General features: G+C 40.0%; 1 protein-coding gene across 4 annotated transcripts in view; it reads left to right on the top strand.

The window, feature by feature from the left end:
* RNF168 (ring finger protein 168) overlaps positions 1–14,309 on the top strand; it is a 40,483-nt gene that overhangs the window by 6,331 nt on the left and 19,843 nt on the right. For all 4 annotated transcript variants that reach the window (XM_025876074.2, XM_025876067.2, XM_025876081.2 and 1 more), the window contains one exon: positions 9,877–9,953. In XM_025876074.2, the coding sequence (XP_025731859.1) occupies positions 9,877–9,953 (77 nt within the window). The remainder of the gene's footprint in view (positions 1–9,876; positions 9,954–14,309) is intronic.

Raw genomic sequence — 14,309 nt, 5'->3', positions numbered from 1 at the left:
TAGTAGCCTCCAGTCTTCTTGGCTTGCCTGCCCTAGAAACTTTACCCTATGAATGAGCTGTGATGAGGGCAATGGGGCCCTAGTATTCTCTACCTGCTATGCCTAGGGTAACGCTTCCTTTCTGTGCATATGAAGTGGATGGAGGAAGGGAACCCACGGTCTCTCAGGTCCACTTACCTGGAATTCAGCCTCTGCAACAGTGATGTGGAAGGGATAAGACATGCTGGCAGTTTGTTCCTCCCAGAGGGATGCCATAGCCCTATACCAGGAGCTGGGGAGACATGGAGCCCTGGCTTGGCCACCCCACTTGGAGTGGAGCCTCCATCTTGTTTAGCTTGGTAGTGGGGGGGGAAGGTTGTGGCTCAAGTGCCAAGGATTCTTATTTTTCTTACGAGATTTAGTAAATTTTGGGGGAAATATTTCTTCATTTGCTGTATGTTCCTAGGACAGTTTCCAGGGATTTTTATATGACCAGTTATTTATACCTTTCTCCAGTTGTAGTTGTTTTGTTGAGGAACTGGTCTACAGGTCTCCTCACTTTAGTGTTTTGGATGTTAGTTCTCCTTGCTTTGTTTTTCATATAAATTATATTTAAGTATAACATACATACAGCAGTGTACAAATCAGGGACTCCTGGGTGGCTCAGTCAGTTAAGTGTCCAGTTCTTGATTTCGGCTCAGATCATGATCTCAGGGTTGTGAGATGGAGCCTTCTTGGGATTCTCCCTCTGCCCCTCCCTCCCCTGCCCAAGTGCATGTGCACATGCTCGAGCACGCTCTTTCTCCCCACCTCCTCTCCCTCTTTAAAAAAAAAAAAAAGTATACAAATCATAAATCTGTAGTTCAGTGAATTTTTGAAGTGAAAGTGTCTATATAACCAGCATTCTTTTTTTTTTTTAAGACTTTATTTATTTACTTGGCAGAGAGAGACAGACAGCGAGAGAGGGAACACAAGCAGGGGAAGTGGGAGAGGGAGAAGCAGGCTTCCTGCTGAGCAGGGAGCCCGATGTGGGGCTCGATCCCAGGACCCTGGGATCATGACCTGAGCCGAAGGCAGTCACTTAACCAACTGAGCCACCCAGGCGCCCCTATAACCAGCATTCAGGTCAAGACCCAGAACTTTACCACAATGCCTAAGTTCTCCTTGTGGTCCGGTTTCTAGTCACACCGGTAACTACTGTTCTGACGTGTAACACCAGAGATTGCTTTTACCTGTTCTGAACCTTTTAAAAAATGGAATCTTGTATCTTGTGTCTGGCTTCTTTAGCTCACCATTATATTGGGAGATTGATCCATGATATATGTGATGCAGTTTGTTTTCATTGCTGTATAGTACTATGTTGTGTGGATATTAAATAGTGAAAGCAATGAAAAATTTTATGTCCATTGTTATTGGGCATTTTGGGCTGTTATGAATAGTGCTGTAGCATTTTTATACTTGTATTTTGGTGAACATATGTCTTCATTTCTGTTGGATATATTCATATATCTAAGTGTGGAATTTGGGGGTCACAGTATGAATAAAAAGTTAAATCCTGGGACTCCTGGGTGGCTCAATACGTTAAGTGTCTGCCTTCAGCTCAGGTCATGATCCCAGGGTCCTGGGATCGAGTCCCACGTCAGGCTCCCTGCTCTGCGGGAAGCCTGCTTCTCCCTCTGCCTGCCACTCCCCCTGCTTGTGTGTGCTCTCTCTCTCTGACAAATAAATAAAATCTTTAAAAAAAAAAGTTAAATCCTTTCCTGTGCTAGATGAGAGTCCATCCTTTGATTAAATCTCTAGTTTTATTTCCCCCAAAACCTGAGGGTAAGAATGTTAATGATGTTACTAGGCAACATTGTTCAATGGGAAATATGATCCCCAACTGACAAATTGCCCCTCTATTGGAAGGAATTATAAATACTGATTGGGATATTGTGCTTTATGCTCCTCTGAGCATAGTGACCATTGTAACTGAGCATGTTCCTTGTGGGGAACCTGTGCTTTTATTGTTGCTGTAAGAAATGTTGGTTGTTGTGGAGCAAGAATTATCTGGCTTCCTTGCTCTCATGCTGTTAGATTAATGCCAAATGTGGTCCTGTGGTCATTTTCTGAGTTTAAATGTTTAGTATAGCCTAAGACTACCCCATGGTGGGTGTTACAGGTAGGGTAAGCCTTAGGAGATCTTGCCAAACAGTTTTCCAAAGTGGTTTTACCAATTTATACTCATACCACTAGTGTATGAGAGTTGTAGCTGAACCATATTCTGCCAACACTTGGTTTTACTTTCTTTCTTTTTTTTTTTTAAGAAATTTTGGTAGTATACTTATTTTTTTCAGCATTTTATTATGAAAAAAATTTTTTTGAAAAATGTTAAACATACAGAAAAGTTGAAAGAATTTTATAGTGAACTCTCATATGCCCATAACCAGATGTGACAGTATTTTATTTTTATTTTTATTTATTTATTTTTAAAGATTTTATTTAGTTATTTGTCAGAGAGAGAGTGAGAGAGAGCACAAGCAGGGGAAGCAGCAGGCAGAGCAGGCAGAGGGAGAAGCAGGACCCTGGGATCTTGACCTGAGCTGAAGGCAGATGCTTAGCTGACTGAGCCACCCAGTTATCCTGACAGTATTTTCTTTTTTTCTTTTTTCTTTTCTTTTCTTTTCTTTCCTTTTCTCTTATCTTCTCTCCCCTCCTCTCTTATCTTCTTTTCCTTATTTTATTTTTAAAATTTTATTTATTTACTTATTTATTTGAAAGAGAGAGAGAGGGAGCCCAAGCAGAGGGAGAGGGAGAAGCAGGCTCCCCGCTGAGCAGTGAGCCTGATGTGGGGCTCAGTTCCAGAGTCCTGGGATCATGGCATGAGCCAAAGGCAGACACTTAACTGAGTGAGCCACCCAGGCATCCCGTTGACGGTATTTTTTTTTTTTAAGATTTTATTTATTTATTTGACACAGAGAGACACAACGAGAGAGGGAACACAAGCAGGGGGAGTGGGAGAGGGAGAAGCAGGCTTCCCACGGAGCAGAGAGCCCAATGTGGGGCTCGATCTCAGGACCCTGGGATCATGACCTGAGCCGAAGGCAGTCGCTTAACGACTGAGCCACCCAGGCACCCCGCCCCGTGACAGTATTTTATATTTGCTGTGTCACAGATCTTTCATCTGTCCATCTGTCAGTCTATCTTATTTTTTCATTTATTTCACTTTCCCTTAAATAATGTAAGTACACATATTATGAGGGATCAATGTTAGCTTATAACTCTTGTTTTAATGTAAATTTACATACAGTGAAATGCACAAATCTTAATTGTACCTTCACTGAGTGTTCACATTTGTATAACCTTTTGTAACATGAACCCTTATAAAAATAAAGAATATTACCATCACCCTTGAAGGTACCCTCAATCCTTTCCAGTTAATCTCTACCCCTACCCTCCATAAGTTGACCAGTGTTTCTATTTTTTCCCACCATAGATTCATTTTGCCTTTTCCAGAATTTCGTATACATGGAATTCTGTTAGTTTACTAGGGTTGACATAACAAAGTACCACAAACTAGGTGGCTTAACAGAAATTTATTTTCCCACAATTCTGGAGGCTAGAAGCCCAAAATCAATGTGTTAGCAGGGACGTGTTCTCTTAAAGGCTGTAGAGGAGAATCTGTTCCATGCTTCCTTCCTTCCTTCCTTCCTTGCTTCCTTCCTTCCTTGCTTCCTTCCTTCCTTCTTCCTTGCTTCCTTCTTCTCTTCTCTTCTCTTCTCTTCTCTTCTCTTCTTTCATGACTTTCTCTTAGCTCATGGGTGTTGCTGATAGTTCATGGTATTCCTTGGCTTGCAGCTGCATAACTCCAATCTCTGCCTCCGTAGTCACATGGCATTCTCCCTCTGTGTTTGTCTCTATGTGACTGTCTCAACTCTGTATCTCTCTCCTTTTTTATAAGGACACCATTAATACTGCATTTAAGGGCCTACCCTACTCCAATGTGAAGTCCATTATGTCCACAACAACCATTTCCCAGTAAGATCCCATTCTTAGTACAGGTATTAGGACTTCAATGTATCTTTTTGGGGGACACAATTCAATCTATAATAGTAATCATGCAGTGTATATCTTTAGCGTAAGATTCTTTTACTTAGTATAATGTTTTGAGATTCATCTTGTGGGTATTAGTATTTTATTTCTTTTTATTTTTAAGTATCATCTTACTGGTTGACTATATTATACTTTGTTGGCAGTTCTCCACTTCATTGTGTCTCAGCTGTTTCCAGGTTTGGGCTAACAGGAATAAAGTTGCTGTGAAGATTCTTGTAATAGTTTTTTGTTTTTGTTTTGTTTTTTTGTGGTCATGTGTTTTCATTTTTCTCTTGGGCAAATACTTAGGAGTAGAATTGCTCGGAGTAGATATATGCTTGGTTGTATAAGAAACTATGTACTATCATTTTCCCAAATAGTTGTATTATATTCTAATCCCAGCAACAATGTTTGCAAATTCTGGTTTCTGCACATCTGTCTTAGTTTGGGCTGCTGTAACAAAGTATATAGACTGGGTGGCTCTAACATAGAAATTTATTTTTTCATAATTCTGGCGGCTGGGAAGTCTAAGATCAAGATGCTCTCTGACTTATTCTTTGTGGATGCTCTCTTCCTGGTTATGTCTTCACCTGGTGGAAAGCTGGCTCACTCTCTGGCCTCTTGTAAAGGCACTAAGGGTGGGCTCTCTACCCTTCTGACCTAATTATCTCCCAAAGCTTCACCTCCAAATACTATAGGGTTAGATTAGGGTTTCAACATAGAATTTGTCAGGGGGACACCTTCAGTTCATTTACAACATGCTCACCAACATTTGTGTTACCTATTTAATTTTAACTGTTCTGATTGATTTGTAGTCCAATCTCATTGTACTTTTAATTTGCATTTCCTGGTGACTGATGATGTTGAATCATTTATGTATCTTCCATTATGAAGTGTCTGAATCTTTTGCTTTTTGAGTTATCTCTGTGTGTTACTATTTTTTAAAGATTTTATTTATTTATTTATTGTGCTTATTTTCTTAATGGTGTCTTGATGAGCTGAAAATTTTTTTCAAGATCTTTTTTTTTTTCTTTAAGTAATCTCTACACCCAACATGGGGCTCAAACTCACAGCCTCAGGATCAAGAGTCTCATGCTCCACTGACTGAGCCAGCCAGGTAGTCTCTTGAGCTGAAATTTTTATTTTTTATTTTATTTATTTATTTTTAAAGATTTTATTTATTTATTTGACAGAGAGAGACACAGCGAGAGAGGGAACACAAGCAGGGGGGTGGGAGAGGGAGAAGCAGGCTTCCCGCCAAAGCAGGGAGCCCGATGTGGGGCTCTATCCCAGGCAGATGCTTAACGACTGAGCCACCCAGACTCCCCGAGCTGAAATTTTTAATTTTCATGAAGTCTAATTAATAAACTTTTCCTTTTATGGTTATTACTTTCTGTGTCCTAAAAAACTTTATCCTCTGTAATAATATTAAAATATTTCTGGGGCACCTGGGGGCTCAGTCAGTTAAGCATCCAGCTCTTGGTTTTGGCTCAGGTCATGATCTCATGGGTCATAGGATTGGGCCCCACATCGGGCTCTGGGCTCAGCAGGGAGTCTGCTTGGGATTCTCTCTCCCTCTTCCCATCCCCTACCCCCCCGCCCTGCACACACCTGCACTCTCTCTCTTTCGAGTAAATAAATCTTTGAAAAAAGTATTTCTACGTTTTTTTCTAAAAGCTTTATAAAGTTTTAGCTTTCGTTTACGTTTATGGTCCACTTCAAATTTTTTGAATATTGTGTGAGATAGGGGTTGAGGTTAATTTTTTCCTATATGAATATCACTTATCCCTGTACCTTTATTGAAATGGCTTTTCTTATACAGCGTGGGTCTATTCTATTCCATTGATTTGTTGATTTTAATGTTAAAATCACACTGTTGATTGCTGTGGCTTTATAGAAAGCCTTGAAGTCACATAGTAATAGCTCTCCAACTTTATTATTATTTTTCATGTTTGTTTTGGGTATTCTAGGTCCTTTCTATTTTCATGTAGATTTTTTTCATCAACCTGTCATTTTCTAGCAAAAGCATAGTAGGGGTTGATTTGGGTTGTGTTGAATCTTTAGATCAATTTGGGGAAAATTGACATTGTAACAACATAGAACCTTTGTACCTGTGAAAATAGGCTCTCTCTCCATTCATTTAGGTCTTCAATTTCTCTCAGTAATATTTTATAGTTTTTTGGTAAGGACCAGTTACACGTTGTTAAATGTTGAATTGTGCTTTCTTAAAAAGATATGTTGAAGTCTAGCCTCTAATGCTTCAGACCATATTTGGAAATAGGATCTTTACAGAGGTAGTCAAGTTTAGGTCATTAGCATTGTGGGCCCTAATCCATTATGACTGGTGTCCTCATTAAAAGGGGAAATTTGAGGGGCGCCTGGGTGGCTCAGTTATTGGGCGTCTACCTTCAGCTCGGGTCGTGGCCCCGGGGTCCTGGGATCAGGCCCCGCGTTGGGCTCCCTGCTCAGCGGGAACCCTGCTTCTCCCTCTCCCACTTCCCCTGCTTGTGTTCCCTCTCTCACTGTCTCTCTCTCTCTGTCAAATAAATAAAATCTTAAAAAAAAAGGAGGGGGCATATGAACAGAGACAGACACACACAGAAGGAGGATGATATGAAAACCCACAGTGGGAACACTGTGTGAAGACAGAGGGTTTGAGTGATTCATCTATAAGCCAATGAATACAAAGATTGCTGGTAAATCACCAGAAACTAAGAAGAATCAAGGAACCCTACAGGTTTTAGGGGAAGATTAGATGAACAAATTTAATTGGGAGAAGAAAACTTTATTTCCATGATGATGCAAGCAGAGTCAAATTGAATGATAAAAGTAATTTTATAAACGACTTAATTGTTCAAGTTAGGTTTATTGTGATTTTTGGTTTTGGTCCAGTTTTGAACATTCAGTTCTTTGATTAACTTGGATTTTTCTTTCAGAATAAAAGAGTATGAGGATAAAATTCCTTTAGTGAATCTTGGCTGCTCAGGAAGAACACTCACTATAAGACAGCAATATTAAGTACAGTGGGAAAATTTAATTTAATTCTCTATTGATTTATGTATTTGCAAATAACTCCTCCCAGTTTGTTGTTTGTTTTTAATTTTGTGATGTTTGATATCATATAGGGTTCAGCCTCATGACACTGAGATCATGACCTGAGCCGAAATCAAGTCAGGCCAAGTTTGGCCTGCATATTTTTTTGTAAAGGAAGTGTTACTGGAACAGAGGCACTCATCTATACCAATGGCTGGTTTTGTGCTTACAGTGGCAGGAGTTGAGTCACTGCAACAAAGACTACATTGCCCACAAAGCATAAAATATTTATTATCTTGCCCTTTATGGGAAAAATTTGCCGCCCCCTGAGCTCTCACATGCGATATTACACTACCTCTACACATACCCTTTTTTTGAAGTGCTATCAGTGAAGTGCCGCTGTCCCTCCCTGTCTTCCTGGGCTTCATTTCTAGCCCCTACTGTTTTTTTCAGGAGACTTATACTTTTCTCTCCTGTATTTCCCACTGTATTGCCTCAAATGAATCCTTCTCGACAGCTAAAATAAGAATTTGGCATACTTCATTGCTACCTGTTACGCAGTTACATTACTGTTTTTAGTTCTACAAATTTGCAAACTGCTGGTCTGCAAGCCATGTAAAGCCTGCAGACATGTGTTATGTGACCCATTCAGTGCCAACATTTAAAATTGGGAGATTTCACTTTAAAATATGGATTTCCGGATTGTTTTGGAAAAATCAGAAAATATGGCAAGGATGACCCCAGTTTCCCGGTGGCAGTAGTCAGCTGGAGTTGAGTAGCAGCTGCCCCGGTAAAAGAGCAGTTGTGTTCTCTTTTTCTAGATTTAACTCGAGATGATTTTTTCCCCCTCTTTGTGGCTTAGTGTTTCTTTAATCCTGTAGATTCGTTTGAAATGTCCGATGATCCTTGGTTTTACTTTCACATTTAAAAATGAGGCCCTTCAAAAAAATAAATAAAAATGAGGGCCTAGAATAATGCTCCTTGTATGTATATTGGCAGTGGTGACTGGCAGACATTGTTTGAGGTTATGCTTGGCCATTATGCTTTGCCACCATAAGTGCCACATTTTAGAGGGCTTTGCTCTGGGTCACCACCTCTCATATTAGCTCTATTGGCTCTGTCCAGGTAATTCAGTTTCTTTAAAAAATAACTTTTGAGGGGCTCCTGGGTGACTCAGTGGGTTGAACATCTGATTCTTGATTTCTGCTCAGGTCATGATCTCAGGTTGTGGGATTCAGCCCCTGGTCAGGCTCCACACTCAGCGGGGAATCTGCTTCTCTCCCTTTCCTCGTCCCCTGCTCACGCAAGTGCTCATGCTCTCTCTCAAATAAATACATAAATAAAACTTTAAAAATTACTTTTGAGTGTGCATATATACACTTATACACACATCTAGGAAGAAACGCCTACCAGCTAAGTATTCTGATTTAACAGATCATGAACTTTAATTCCCTGTCCCACATTTATTCACTGTGGTCTCTGTTGTGCCTTGTGTTTTTGAGTCTGAGCTGCTCTTCCAGTATATGGGGCAGATCTCCTCCTGACTTACCTTCCTTTCCAAAGGATGCATTTTTCTTCATTCTGATGTATAAGTCGTCTCTTTTACATCACCGTCCCATTTTCTAGAAATTTGTTAAAGTTTTCTGTTTACTGATTGACCCTTCCCTAATCTCTTTGCTGTTGTAAGATTACTTTTTAAAAATGCCTTTAAGGGCGCCTGGGTGGCTCAGATGGTTGGGCGTCTGCCTTCGGCTCAGGTCATGATCCCAGGGTCCGGGGATCGAGTCCCGCATCGGGCTCCCTGCTCCTTGGGAGCCTGCTTCTCCCTCTGCCTCTCTCTCTCTCTGTCTCTCATGAATAAATAAATAAAATCTTTAAAAAAAAAAATAAAAAAAATAAAAATGCCTTTAATACTGTTATTTTAATAGATTCTAGAACAAGAGTTAAGTATATGTATTCATGTGCCATTGTGAACCAGAAAAACTCTGGACTTTCTTTTTTTTTTAAAGTTTATAATCTCTACACCCAACATGGGGCTCAAACTCACGACTCCAAGGCGCCTGGGTGGCTCAGTTGGTTGAGTGACTGGCTTCAGCTCAGGTCGTAATCCCAGGGTCCTGGGGCAGGGTCCTGCAGAGCAGGGAGCCTGTTTCTCCCTCTGCATCTCTCTCTCTCTCTCTCTCTCATGAATAGATAAATAAAACCTTAAAAAAAAAAAAAAAAAACGACCCCAACATCAAGAGTTACACACTCGACTGACTGAGCTAGCCAGGCACCCCTGGACTTTCTTTTAAAATGAAAGTCCAGGAGTGCCTGGCTGGCTCAGTTGGTTAAGTGTCTGCCTTCGGCTCAGGTCATGATCCCGGGGTCCTGGGATCGAGCCCCTTGTTGGGCTCCCTGCTGAGGGGAGAGTCATCTTCTCCCTCTGCCCCTCTCCCACTAGTGTGCGTGCTCGCTCTCTCAAATAAATAAATCTTTTAAAAAATAAAATAAAGTGGAATTTCATAGGGGCTCATGGCTGGCACAGTCAATAGAACATGTGACTCTTGATCTCGGGGTTGTAAGTTTGAGCTATAGGTTGGGTGTAGAATTACTTAAAATTATTTTAAAAATAAAACCTTTAGAAAAAAATAAAATGGCACTCCACAGAGAAGGTATTGCTATAGCTCTTAATAATTGTACATTTATTCTGATTTCACGTTTTCATATTAATACAGGTTTAATGAAAAATCAAAGCTAGCCATAAACTTCTGTGTTGCCTATAATATTATTTTCTTTCTTGATCTGAAACAGTTGATGACTATCAGCCAGTTCGCTTATTAAGTAGACCCGGGGAATTGAGAAGAGAATATGAGGAGGAGATAAGCAAGGTAGGTACTAAGTAGTTATTCTTTTTTGGAAGAATTCTCTTGTGTTTTCAGGTTCAGATTTTACATACAGTTTTGTGTTTGCTTAAAAAAAAATCTTATTCATTTGGGGCACCTGGGTGGCTCAGACGGTTAAGCGTCTGCCTTCGGCTCAGGTCATGATCTCAGGGTCCTGGGATCGAGCCCTGCATCGGGCTCCCTGCTCAGCGGAGAGCCTGCTTCTCCCTCTGCCTCTGCCTCTGCGGGCTGCTTCCTCTGCTTGTGCTCTCTCTCTGTCAAAAATAAATAAAATTAAAAAAATATATATATCTTACTCATTTTTGGAGACAGTGTATGCATGTGCCACAGTGGGGGAAGGGGCAGAGGGAAAGAGAGAGACTCTTAAACAGGTTCCATGCTCAGCACTCAGTGTGGTGCCCCTGAGGGGCTTGATCCCATAACCCTTAGATCATGACCTGAGCCAAAATCGTTTAACTGACTGAGCACCCAGGTGCCCCATATATGCCTATGTAAATAATATATATTGAAATATAAATTTTAATGTACTTTACAAAGGCTCTGTTTTTTACATATGTTCACAGTAGTTACTAGATTTATTTATATATAATTTGTGCTCTTATGTGATGGATTTTTTTTCATTTTCCCTTCCCATCTTTATTAATTTATTTGTATATTTTTTAAATGTATAGAATATTAACATGCACCCCAAAGTAAAAATAACATGAAAAGTTATTCTCAGAGTGGATACTCCTTCCTGTATCTTATCCACCCTGTGTCCACCACACTGTAGATAACTAATTTTATCACTGTGTAGTTTATCCTTCCTTTGGTGTTTTTTGTAAAGATAAATAGATATATAACTGTTCTTGTTTATTGAATATTGCATACTATATATTCTTTTGAACTTTGTTTTTTTTACTTGGTAATATCCCCTGGAAATCACTCCATATTATTCAAGAGGGAGTAAGATAGTATTTTCTAATTACAGATAATACTGCAATACTGTGCATATAGATCTTCAGGGTAAATTTCTAGACATGAGATTGCCAGGTTTCGGGTAAATGACATGTAGATTTGTTAGAACTGCCAGATTCTCCTTTATAGGGGTACCATTTTGCATTTTCAATGAGAATGCCTGTTTCAAAATACCCTTGCCAACAGAGTACTGTCAGGCTTTTAAATTTTTGCTAATCTGATGGGTGAGAAGTGGTATTGGCATAGTTTTTCTTTTAAAAAAATACTTTGTTGAGGTAGAATTTATAGTAAATTTCAATATAGGAAAATTTACTAATTTTAGGTACACAGTGTTTTTAAAGAAAAATTTTGTTAACGATTTTATTTATTTATTTGAGAGAGAGAGAGAAACAGCATGAGAGGGGAGAGGGTCAGAGGGAGAAGCAGGCTCCTCGCTGAGCCAGGAGCCCAATGTGGGACCCGATCCCAGGACTCCAGGTTCATGACCCGAACCGAAGGCAGTCGCCCAACCAGCTGAGCCACCCAGGCGCCCGGTATACAGTTTGATAACTTTGTTTAACCCAAGGTCACAAAAGTTTCTTCCAAAATTTGTTTTAGTTCTTGTGTTTAGATCTATAATCCATTCAGTTAGTTTTTGAGTATGACATGAGGTAGGAGTTGAGATTGATTTTTTTTTTCCTCATACAAATATTCCCTTATTCTACCCCCATGTATTGTAACGAGCATCTTTTCCCCAGTAAATTGTCTGTGAACCTTTTAGAATATCAAGTGACCCTAAGTCTGGGTCAGTTTCCTCCATGGGTGTTAGGTTATGTTAGCTCCAGGCTTAAAACCAGGAGGAGCAGTTTGTCTGATTATGTTCACTCTCCAATTCCTTTGGTAGTTGCTTATTATATAATGTCCAGGTTTTAAAATTGTATTCTGTTGGAAGATGTCTTCCACCAGTGTTTTACTCCAGCATTACTAGAAGCTGGAAGTCCTATCTCTGTGTAGATTTACTTGGTATTTTTCTTATTATGAGGAAAATTATATTTTCATATAATTAAGGGACATTTTTATAATTTTTGCACGGTGAATTGTCCATGTCTTTTGCCAATTTTTCTACACCATTTTTGTCTTCTCAACTGTTAAAACTACTAACTGGTTATTATTTCTGTATATGGATGTAATTGAGTTTTGCTTATTAATTTTATATCTTGCTAGCTTGTGAATTTTTTATTGAGTTAGTTTTGATAGTGATTCTTAAGCATTTAATTATGAAAGATTTTTTTCATTTCCCTGAAGCTTTGAGCTTAAAGGATGGAAAAAGGGTGGTAGATTGTGGGTGTTTTATTCTATTGGGGCTGCTATAACAAAAATACCATAAACTGGTTGGCTTAAACAAAAAACATTTGTTTCTCACAGTTCTGGATCTGGAAAGTACAAGATTGAGGCACAGGCAGATCTGCTGTTGGATGATGGCCTGCTTCCTGGCTTGTAGACAGCTGCCTATTCGTTATGTCCTCACATAAGGCCGAGAAAGATTATTTCTCTGTTTCTTCTTTATAAGGATGTTAATCCCTTTCATAGGGGCTTCACCCTTATAACCCAGTTACCTCCCAAAGGCCCTTACCTCCACATACTGTCACATCGGGGATTAGGCATATGAATTTTGGGGGACACAAATAATGAGTGTAGATGAGGAGAGCATGAAGGGCTAATTGTGAAGGACCTAATGGGAAAAGAGAGGAGTGATGTTTATAGAAGAGCGTCTAAAGTATAAACATCTAAAGGTTTTACATTATTTTTTCTTACTTGGTCTTTAAAACCTTTTGTGTATTTTGTACTTACACTACATAAATTTGGACTAGTCACATTTCAACTACTCAATAGCTACCTGTTGCTAGTGTAGCTACTAATGGCTACTGTATTGGACCATGCAAGTTCCAGAAGACCTAAAATAATAATTATGATGGCTGGGGCACCTGGTGGCTCAGTTGGTTAAGCGTCTGCCTTTGGTTCAGGTCATGATCCCGGAGTATTGGGATCAAGTCCCGCATCGGGCTCCCTGATCAGTGGGGAGTCTGCTTCTCCCTCTCCCTCTACTCTTCGCCCCGCTGTGCTCTCTCTCTCTCTCTCTAATAAATAAAATCTTAAAAAATAGTTATGATGGTTAACTTAATTGTCAACATATGGTCTAAGCAGTGTCCTTAAGTAAGGGTTTTATTTTATTTTTTTAAAGATTTACTTATTTGAGAGAGAGAGAGCATGAGCAGGAAGGGCAGAGGGAGAGGGAGAAAGAATCTCAAGCAGAGTCCACACTGAGCTTGGAGCCTGACATGGGGCTCAAGCTCACAACCCTGAGATCACAACCTGAGCTGAAACCAATAGTTGGATGGTTAACTGACTTCACCACCCAGGTGCCCCCTTAAGTAAGGGTTTTTTTAAGATTGATTATTTGTCAGAGAGAGTGAGAGAGCACAAGCAGGGGGAGCTGCAGGCAGAGGGAGAAGCGGGCTCCTTTGTCTAGCAAGGAGCCTGATGCAGGACTCCATCCCAGGACCCTGGGATCATGACCTGAGTCGAAGGCAGACGCCCAACCGACTGAGCCACCCAGGGCGTCCCTTAAGTAAGGGTTTTGAAGGAATAATCTAGTCCTTAAAACAGTGTAGTGAGAACAGGTTCTATAAAGATGCTTTTGGCTAGAAGTAAAAGAAAACCCAACTTAAACTACCTTAAATAAGAACATTGTAATTAACTGGAATTCCAAAGGTAGTAGGGGCTTCAGGGTTGGGTTCATTCAGAGCTCTAGCTCCATTTCTTTGCTAACTTCTATCAGGTACTTTAAGTTCAGGCTAATAGCAAAATGGCTGCACAGTTTTGAACCTCAGGTGCATATACAACAGGCAGAGGAGGGAACAGCAGTCTTTTCCTATGACTTTCTTTTATGAGCAAGAAAACTTTGTCTTTAACAAACTTTCCCTTATGTCTCCTACACTTGAACTGGATCAAGGACTTAATTCTTGAGTCAAATTCTTTGGATTTCTGAAATAGTTCTTGTATTATTTCTTTCAGGAAGTATAGTTTAAATGACCACGAGCATGGCCTTAAGTCTTAGAATTTGAGTTTGAGTCTCCACTCTGCCACTTAATGATCTAAGAAAGTTACTTGCTTTTCTGTGTCTGTTTCCTCATCTGTAAATCACGTAATCACCATCGTGGTTGCTGCTTCAGCAGCCACTCCACTCCTGCCAACTAGGTCTGAGGGATTTTTCCTAACTGCAGGGTTAAACCCTGATTAGTCTCAGTTTTTATCATTCCATCCCCTTTGTTAGCGTTTGGTTCAGAAATCTGGGCCTAAGTTAGTAAGCACGTAGCATTGAGTTAACCAGGGAAAAATATTACC

The sequence above is a fragment of the Callorhinus ursinus genome, unplaced genomic scaffold (genome assembly GCF_003265705.2).
Source record: "Callorhinus ursinus isolate GAN/ISIS: 27379988/994484 unplaced genomic scaffold, GSC_fseal_2.0 scaffold1, whole genome shotgun sequence".
Classification (NCBI taxonomy): Eukaryota; Metazoa; Chordata; class Mammalia; order Carnivora; family Otariidae; genus Callorhinus; species Callorhinus ursinus.
This window is presented reverse-complemented; position numbering and strand designations above follow the sequence as displayed.